The 10141-nt window shown below is 41.7% G+C and overlaps 2 protein-coding genes across 2 annotated transcripts; one reads left to right on the top strand and one right to left on the bottom strand.

Annotated features, from left to right (window-relative positions):
• Positions 1-2709: 2709 nt before the first annotated feature.
• On the bottom strand, positions 2710-6090 carry LOC119317739. The gene is made up of 9 exons (XM_037592236.1): positions 5880-6090; positions 5634-5780; positions 4926-5243; positions 4633-4719; positions 4438-4524; positions 4189-4332; positions 3693-3790; positions 3269-3479; positions 2710-3040 (listed from the first exon to the last, which is right to left on the bottom strand). Exons 1-9 carry the CDS (start codon positions 5893-5895, stop codon positions 2949-2951), a joined length of 1200 nt encoding a protein of 399 aa, XP_037448133.1. The 5' UTR covers positions 5896-6090; the 3' UTR covers positions 2710-2948.
• A 95-nt stretch (positions 6091-6185) lies between these two features.
• On the top strand, positions 6186-9643 carry LOC119317740 (H/ACA ribonucleoprotein complex subunit 2-like protein). The gene is made up of 4 exons (XM_037592237.1): positions 6186-6396; positions 6488-6557; positions 7180-7285; positions 9278-9643. The coding sequence occupies exons 1-4, from the start codon at positions 6282-6284 to the stop codon at positions 9437-9439; spliced, it is 453 nt and encodes a 150-aa protein (XP_037448134.1). The 5' UTR covers positions 6186-6281; the 3' UTR covers positions 9440-9643.
• Positions 9644-10141: the final 498 nt, after the last annotated feature.

Here is a 10141-nt window from a genome sequence, read left to right as displayed (position 1 = left end):
TCACGTATATCATTGTTTAGATGGATGACGATGTAGTTGCAAGTATTCGAGACTTGTATCGCTATTTTCGAGATGATGATGAGAGACCACTTTTGTGTTGGATGATGATTATGATGATGACAATATTTGATGAGACTATTTGGATGTATATGCTATGATTACATTTGTATGTGTATGATATGCTAGAGATTATTGTATAAAGCCCTAAACAAAATTCAGCAACAAAAAATAAGGAGCAGAAAAAAAATCAAAAACTAATAACAGTAGCGCGGGGTATGGCTTTAGTAGTAGCACTCTTTGTTAAAGGGCGCTGCAGCTATTAGCAGCAGCGCGTGCTGCATACAGACGTTGCTGCTATTCCTAGATAGCAGCAGTGCGGGTCGAACCACGCTACTGATAAGCATTAGCTGTAGCGCCGTATCAGTAGCGCGGCTACCCGCGCTACTGATAAGTATTTAACCCGCGCTACTGCTAGGCTTTTCCCTAGTAGTGTATATACCACAATATAACTTTAGTGTTAAATTTCAATTTATGCCCAATGGTGAACTAATTAACGAGGTTCACGGCGGTAAGCGGGCTGCCGCTAGAGACCCGCATAAGTGATTCGGGAATAAGTGCAATGGTGATGCCCAGAGGGTGTGTAGTGGTGTGGCGGATCCGATTTGGGCCCTGAGAGGATTGTAGGTGAGGAGTGTGTGGGCAGCTATGGTAGGCTCCAGCATTGGCGGAGCTACATGCAACCCTGCAGGGCCATGGCCTCCCCAGGTTTGGTAAATTTTGTGAAGAAATTTTTATATGGAGGTGCAGATTGGAATAAATACATCTTTTGCCCCCCTAGAATTGGACATTTTCTCCCTTGCCCCCCACCCCCCCAACCAATCTTGTGTAGCTCTGCCACTGGGCTCCAGCAATGTATTAGTGGTGGTTGGTGGTTCCACTAGCAATGTGTTAGTGTTGGAACTCAACTATAGGCCTGCATGATCATTTTGTGATGTGAGCTTCCTGTGAGCTTCCTTTGAACTTGTGGTGCTAGTGCAAGTGTTGTGAACTTGCTTTGAACCGGTGGCGTAACTAGATTGATAGATATGTATGTTGTGCAAGTGCATGTTTTGCCTTGTTTGTGATGTTGTGATGATGATGGTCATATATCTTTGCTATGTATGTGGTCATGATGATAGCCATATATTTCTATGTTGAATTGATGACCGGAATACAAGGGTGGTAGTGCTCAGTTTAGGCTGAAACAATCACCATCACTTGTTCAACAACAATCAACATCACCAGTAACATCAACATCAACACTACATTCAACATCATGTGTTCATCAACATCTCAATATAAACATCATTCTGGAAATGGATAGTTCAACTCACAATTAACTCAATGGAATGGACAGAGATCTTGAAAGCTCTAGCACACAATTAAATTGGGGACATTGCCATAAGAACATAACTACTAGTTCAAAAATTATCACATAACTTGGACATAACTACTCATCACAAAATTTCCTTTATCTTCCTAATTTTTGCCATGCTCCCCATCTTTCTCTTTAAGAAAGCATGCAACCATGTACTCAAGTGTTTTCTTCTCAACAGTCTATCACTGTCCCGCTCTCTGCCTTGATCCTCGTCACTTTGCGAAAATTTGAAGTTGCCCCATCCAGAACTCTCTTATGCTCCAATCATGCCCTTACCTCAATCAAGCATGTTCTGCTTTAGTCTTTAGAGCTAGTGTCACTTGATTCTCCTCCACAACTTTCTTAAGTTCATCTTGCACATTCCTATGCTCAACCTGAAGCTTTCTTCTCCCATTAGATAACTCAAACTTTTCTTCAAGATGCTCAAGACTATCCCTAACTCTACATACTTTCTCACTTTCATACATGTCCCTAGTTGGTCGGTGCTTTCTTTAGTGTTCGTGGCCACTCTAAATCAACTCGTTGAATAAAATCACAACTTTCTCCTTCCTACAAATTAATAGAACAACATCTAGTTAACACAATTGATTGCATAAATTCCTACAACCTCGGACCAACATCACCTACATTGCCTATTCTGAACAAAACATAGTTCGTTCTCTAAGTATGGATGGATGAATGAATAATCAGTGGTCAAAATTCATAAAACTATAGAAATGGACAACTGATAACAAATAAATTCCTACTAGCTACACAACATTGTCTAACTGAAAAACACTAATTAACACAAAATACATTGTCTGGCTGAAGAATATTTAGTGGCCAAAGTAATTCATGAAATTGCCTTCTCTCTAAATGAACAGATCAACTGCATACACACCATGAACATGTCCTGCACATCCCAAAAACCTCCTGCATGTGTGCCATCCACAAAAAATGAAGACATGCATGGTATTGGGGATCTAACAAATCACAATTATGAAGCAAACTAGATGAAATTTAAAATCCCCAAATCACAACTACCCTTAACCCTAGAAATTAGAAATCAAATACTCACATCGCTACAATTCCGACCTATCCCCCATGAACCCAGGCAATTTTTCTGTTACTGAAATGAGTAGAGCGCCTGATTTTTCTGTTAAAAAGGAGCAGAAATAATTGACCAGTACGCTTGCATTAAAGCACAAGAGACACGGCACGGGTGCCGACTGCCGAGACATCATAATCCCCAGGAAGGCAGAACCTAAGCGACTGCCTCACCGACCACCTTCAGCTCCTCAACAGCACAAGTATTGATCCACAAAATGGGCCAGATAACCAATAATGCATTTGCTGCGAATGTTCAAGCCATTGTACACGACTGGCACAGTTCCCAGTCAAGAAGCATGGTACATTTGTCCAATGATGCAACATTTTCTGTCAAAAAAAGTAATGTGGTGCACGTTCAACATAGCAACCAAGCCAGCACTCCAGCGACGGCTGGTCTCGAGTGATGTGGAACGAACACTGCCTCTCCATGGAGGAGCCCCCTTCAAAATCCGTAAGGCTTGAATTTCCTTTGAGCCCGCAGCTGCTGTATCCTCTTCTTGTCCTGCTCGAACTTGCTCTGCAGCATCGCCAGCTCTGCACAACAAATACAGGTAAGTAGCTCTCCTAGCAGTTATCTGTGGCCACACTCAAGTTGCATAAAAATGCACCGAACAGAAAGTCACAAGACTGCCATGGCAAACTACAGCGCTGAACATAGTCTACATTCTAATGCATCATACATGTACTGAGCATTAGGAGTAATTAAAGTTAAACTGCACCAATGGTTAAATAGGGAATCCATAAAAATGCTTTTTGACATACCACTCATTTGAGCTTCTCGTTTCTGATGTCTGTAGAAATTCCGACCAACTTCCTTGGGTTTCTTCTGAGCCATTTTCTCTTGCATTGCAGCCAGAGATACAGAGCCAACCGCTGTTCCAGTTTCAGCATCTGTAGTCTTCTTCCGACCCTTATGATGCATCACCACTGTCCACCCATCTTCTGCAGCTGCTGCCTCTCTTTCCTTCTTCTCCTGAATTAATCAAATAGGTACCACATGACAAAACAACAATGATGCAGTTGCTATGCCAAAACAAACATAGGGGAAATTCTTCCTGTAATAAATAACTTGTCTCAACTTGCAAAATAACTTCAGATATTCAATGAATATTTACGGAACAAGCTAGCTATAAATCAGGACAGTTGACTTCAGATTCTTGAATGTTCAATGATGGAAAATACGCACCCGCTCTTGTTGTTCCTCATGTGCAGTTATAAACACATCTATATTTTGCTGCAAGACTTTCAAGCTTGGCCGCTTCTGTCTGTACTCCAAGATCCATTCTGACAAGACACCAGTCACACCACATATCAGTATTTGCCATTTTGGACTTTGGTGGATCAATTTGCAGGTTCCAGTATAAAAAGGAAAGATACATAAACACTGTGGAACTCATTTGAGCACAATATCAACTAATAAGGGCCCTTACAGTCCGCACTGCATATGATTAACAGTTAGGCTGATTGTAACAAGCTAGACTTATAGATCTGTAAGTTTCATGATGAAATTAGCTCGTATGAATCTTTTGATTTAAACAAGTCTAAGAAATGATATTCCTTGGAAGTGTATTTGGACACAATACATTCTGTCCTTTTCATTGTGGACACTAGACAGTGGATCTTTATATATGCTAGTGAAATACATCTTTTCGGCAACAAAAAACCAGAAGTGTAGACATTACTTTTCATTCCTCTGGAACAGTCTTCATCGACTGATGCAATCTCAGCAACATTTGCGGTATCAACTTCATGCACCTCCAAATTGTCCTCTCTAACTGATACCTGCATATCTGTCCTGTTGACTTCCCCAGATTGCTTTACTTTCTCTGCGTCCAATGAAAAGAATGCATGTCAGGAAACACAAATATTTATGCAATAGAGAGCTGATAATTGAGAAAAACTTTGTTTAGGATAAAAGTACAGCAGCCTACTTGTCTTATTTTTCTTTCGTTTCTTTGCCTTTTCTGGTTCCCCAATGTCCATAACTCCACTCTCTGCTGCAACTTGGTTGACATCAGCTGCATAAATTATATGTACATCTACTATTAGTGAAACAAAAATATTTATGCAACAGATAGCTGGTAATTGAGAAAAACTTTGTTTAGGATACAAGTACAGCAGCCTACCTGTCTTTTTTTTCTTTCGTTTCTTTGCCTTTTCTGGTTCCCCAATATCCATAACTTCACTCTCTGCTGGAAGTTGGTTGACATCAGCTGCATAAAATATATATGCACATCTATTATTAGTGAAAAGAAAATTTCAGGAATTACTATTTACCGATAAAAAAAAGGAAAAGGCCATAGTTGCTTGCACAGATGAAAAACTATTTGTCAAGAATAAATGTGAAAAATATCAACATTACTCATCATGATTGAAAGGTAGCACAGCAGACAAAGTGGCAACTCAGAAGCAATCTTACCGTTTAGAGTTTCTTCATCGAGATTTTCATGCAGGATATCATCTGCATCATTGGGCTCAACAGAGCTCTTCCCTTCCTTCACCTTCCTTTTCTTCTTCTTCAGCTTAAGTGTTCCAGCATCATTACTGTCCAATGGACTTTGTACCTCAACAGGACTTTTGCTTTCCTTTAGCTGTTTTTTGCTCTTCTTCTTCTTCAGCTTAGGTGTTGCCTCATCCTCATTGAGAGTCACCAAATTATGAGCCTTGGTACAACAGCTTGTTACTTTGGCATGCTTAATTTTCTTCTTTTGCTTCACCAATACAATCTTCTTGCTTCCTATATGTAAGAAGCAACGATAAGAGATAAACCATTATACTACAAGACATAGTTCCATTTCACGCTTTGACAATAGTTGTCAGTCATAAGTAGGGCCTAATAAACAACTCAAAGAGCTGGAACCAAAAAATTAACAAGCGCTCAGGAAATGAGACGGAACTCAAGCTATTTTGCCGTGCACATGAGACACCGATGAGTTCGAAGGTTATCAGAATGTCTTTTCTGTCATACCATTCTACGTTTCTACAACCGTGATTGACGATGTACCACTGGATCATTCTCTTACCCTTTGCTGGGGCGATGAATGGACATTTTTAAGCATACAAACTTCACTCTAGGATGGGCTTAACCCATAATTATCCAAAACAAAATGGCAGGGATTGCGAATACCTTCCGCGATAGCATGTCCGGCAGCGCCCTCGCTCTCAACGGCAGCATCTAAAACTCTATCCTTCTTCTTCTTCAGCTGCTTCCTCTTCACTCCAAGCCCAAGCGCCAGCTTCTTATCAACCTTGGCTTCCCGCGAGGCCTTCTTGTCTACAAAGCAGCGCATTTTTTTTACTTTCGCCTCACAAATTCGAACTGATTCAATCGAGAAGCAACAGGGTGCGTGCATAAAGGGGAAAGTTTCCGCACCTTTGGGTTTGCCCATGCCGAGAACAAATCAGCAACGAAGCGTCCACGAGGAGGAACACGAAGAGAATCGGTGGAGAATAAGCCCTCGTCGGCGTCGGGCGGAGGCGCCGGCGGCGGCTGCTGGGTGTCGGCGTCCGGGAGGCGGGAGCTGCGAGGCGCGGTAGGGTTTGGGCGTCTCAATGGGGTTTCTTTCTACCGGGCTCAACTGCCCACGAGCATTCTGACAGGTGGGCCTAATTTGTTTCCGGGCCCGCATTCCAGTGGAAACACCTCCAAAGGCCCAAAGCCCCTTTTAATAGCGAGCGGCTTCGCGTGCCGAGTCCTAAAACCCTAGCTCCACCACCCACCTAAACCCGCGAAGTCACCAAGGCGGCGGCGGCGGCGGCGACAGCAGCAGCGGCGATGGGGAGCGACACGGAGACGGAGAAGAAGAAGACCCCGGTGGCGCTGGCCCCCATCGCCAAGCCGCTCGCCGGCAAGAAGCTCTCCAAGAAAACCCTCAAGCTCGTTCGCCGAGGTTCGTGTGATTGTCCCCGTTCCCTTTTTTGGCCCAAATCAAGCTTTCCTGGGTTCATTCATGATGTGGTTGTTGTCCGCGTGTTTGCCAGCCTCGGAGGCCAAGTGCCTGAAGCGCGGGGTCAAGGAGGTGGTCAAGAGCATCCGTCGTGGGAGCAAAGGGTTGGTATTTCCAGCTCTACTCGTTTACTGTATAGTCCCTGCTGGTAGGAGTAATTAGTACTCCTCTGTAAAGAAATATAAGAGCGTTTAGGTCACCACTTTAGTGATCTAAACCTCTTATATTTCTTTAGATGCAGTACACTGTAGTATGGTATTGTCCTAGAGAGCTCTGGGCTTAATTCCTCTGTCAGAACTTGTTGCTAAGTGTGGTGCGGGTGATACTTGGTAATAGCAATCAACCAAGGGCAGATAACTCTTCCCTGAAACATGTCGTGCATTTATTTGACTTGCTTGCAAGTTGTGTCTAGTAGTGTAGTGCATATGTCATGGAAAAGAATTCTATGAGACCAGGTCTCACGCGAGACCCATCCTGATGAATGCCACGTGTCATCCATCAGGACGGGTCTCACCTGCTAACCGTGAGACCTGGTCTCATATGTGTCATTTAAAACATCCATACAGTGTACATACTGAATGATTTAGTGTGCTACTCTTGTTGATGATGGGATTGCCCATTTGCCACTACATGAAGTCAAGGACTGGTTGTGTCATTATCTATGTTATGCATTCAGTGGCTTGACTTGCCTAATTTCATTGACACATATTGTTCTGTTTCATGCAGGTTGTGTGTAATTGCCGGAAACATCTCTCCTATCGATGTGATTACACATCTTCCCATACTTTGTGAGGAAGCTAATGTCCCATACATATATGTGGCATCAAAAGAGGTATGCTGCATTTTCACTCCAATATTTATGTTTAGTTGGTTGTGATCAATGAGTTGTATCTTATCACGCATTTGCAATTACTGTGTCTCCTTATAACCTTAACAACCTAAAATCCTGGCCAGTTGATGCTTCATGCTATGATGACCAAGTCAACAAAGTGGTGCAACTGGCGCACATTTTTTCTTCATTTGTTTGGATCTTTCACATAGTTTTTATTTGGTTATTACTCCCTCCGTTTCTTTTTACTCTGCATATAAGATTTGGTCAAAGTCAAACTACACAAAGTTTGACCAAACTTATATAAAAAAATATGAACATGTACAATACTAAAACTATATGGTGTGAAAATACGTTTCATTGTGCATATGATAATATTGATTTCATATTGTGAATGTTTATATTTTTTAATATAAAGTTAGTCAAATTTTACAAAGCTTGACTTTGACCAAACATTATATGCGGACTAAAAAGAAACGGTGGGAGTAGATTCTCACCATCAACTAATTGTTTGAACATCAAAAGAAAGCTCTCTTCTGTCTTTCTGATAGCTAGTAGTAATGCCCACGCTATCGAGTTGAAAGCTATTTGTTTTCTCTACTTTTAGTACCTTGCAATGTTCCCCTCCCTGGGCACATCACATTCTAAGGAGCACCATGTAGTTGTCTTATCATTTGCTTTTCAAGTGTTCTATTCAATTATCTGTGCTGGAGCTAATGAGAGAAGAAACATCTCTTGACATTTTATTTGTCCACTTTACTATAGCTGAATTAGAATCAGACAGTTTATGTTCTAAATCATATGTTTGCACCTTGCATTCTGTTGAGTCGATATAGACCTAAGATTGTCGCTTTACCAGCTTATCTATCAGTCTGACACAGAAGATCTATATTGGGTTAAAAAATGTTTGATAAGTGGAGTCACCCATTTGCCTCCGCATGCTCATTTGAGATAGCATGCATGTTTTCCTGATGTATATATTTGTAACTGTATTGCTGTACCAAGCCCACATCACAGGCCAGCATAAATCATTTACAGGCCTGATGTTAAAAAAACTTGCATATTTGGCTTTACATATCTACTCTATTGTCCAGCGAAATATATGTCAGCAACCAGTGTGTCTTTATAACCACCTTGGTGTATTTTCCTTGCATTTTACTAAATAACGTGAGTAAACAAGGTAAAAAAATGTTTCTGTGGGAGAGCATAGCAACTAGGAGCATCATCACATAACCTTTCCCCGCGCCCGACACTAACCTATTTTTAACATCTAATTAGAGCGGGGAATCATTCCAATTAGGAAGTTAAGGTTGTTGCTTTTTATTTCACCAGAATTGGAGCCAGGCTCTATCCTTGCATTTTAATAAATAACGTGAGTGAACAAGTTAAAAAAAATGTTTCTGTGGGTGCATAGCAACTAAGGAGCATCACATAGTTGTCTTGTCAATTGCTGTTATTTTTCTTCCCAGTGTGTTGTCTAATTGAGAAAAAGGCACACCCTTTAAAATCCTTTTGCAAACTTAGGTACAACTGCCTTAGTACCTTACATGGGTCTTATCTCATTATTCTTCCCTATGGCCTACTCTAAGCTGGGCAGACCAAGATGGTTGCTGGCAGGTCTTGACAGCATAGGGTTCTTCATTGGGTTTGTATGTTGGTCCATTTTTGTTACCCATTTGCCACAGCACTACTCATTGTCTATGGTTTCCTTGAGAAGTCTGTCTTGCGCCTGTACATGGCCCATGTTACATGCAAGCGTGAAACCGTTCCAAGCCTGATGATGTTAAGAAACGTGACACATTTGGAAAGTAAAATGCATAGTATCAGCTACCAGTTATTTGCCTTCGTATCACCACAAAATTTGAAGGAATAATAACAAATATGATGGTGAAGCAGAGGAGATGGTCGTCGTATGTTGTGATTATACTTGCACTGATGGATGTCACTGTTGCCTTGAGATTAAGCTAATGTATTGTGGTTGCTTCCCTTTAACAGGAGCTTGCGACTGCGGGGACCACCAAGAGGCCCACCTGCTGCGTATTGGTGATGACCAAGCCAGCCAAGGGGGAGATCACTGAAGAGGTGAAGGAGAAACTGGAATCGGAATACAAGCAGGTTGTATCTGAAGTTGCTGAGGCTACATCTGCTTTGTTCTGAGAACATTTCCATGGGGAGGAACCATGAATATCTTTCTGTCTGTATTATGTAGCATGATTTTGTCACCCTATCCTTGTTAGTGATCGACGTGTTTATCAGGCAGCTTTAAGCATCGTGAGTCTGGTACTGTGCTATTCGGTTGGCGATTAGATAAAAAAATAGTGCACTATTAACTAATATCGGTGAGCAAATCGTTATCGTTGATGTTGCATAGATGTGATTACCTGAGCGCTCGAGCCATGTTCGCTTCTGTGGAGTAGCTAATATTAAAAATTGGTTGTCTGGGACCACCGAGAGCAAGCAATATCTTAGGGTTTTGATAGGAATGGGGAAAATGCAGTGCGAGGTGCCATGGATGTCCTACACAGAAATTCTGCAGTTGTGCTTTTGGACAAACACAGAAATTTTCTATGACTGATAGAGGATGTATAGTGGAAGTGGCATGAAACAGATGTTTCCAATAGGGGGAAAGAGAAGAAATGGATGCCTTTTTCATAGTTGGACCCTCTAAATTTTTGTAGTTCGTTTATGTAGCGTTTGGTTGATCACATTTTTTTTTTTGAAACACAACTGTATTCCATTACCGAGGCAAGCTGGACTCCCCAGCGACAAGTTTTTTTACATGGCTCGGAAACGGATCAAGCCAAATCTGATAGCTCTTCCGCTCCATGCATACACCATGAGCAGCTAAACAGTGTGCAG

Source organism: Triticum dicoccoides, chromosome 6A (genome assembly GCF_002162155.2).
Source record: "Triticum dicoccoides isolate Atlit2015 ecotype Zavitan chromosome 6A, WEW_v2.0, whole genome shotgun sequence".
NCBI lineage: Eukaryota > Viridiplantae > Streptophyta > Magnoliopsida > Poales > Poaceae > Triticum > Triticum dicoccoides.
This window is presented reverse-complemented; position numbering and strand designations above follow the sequence as displayed.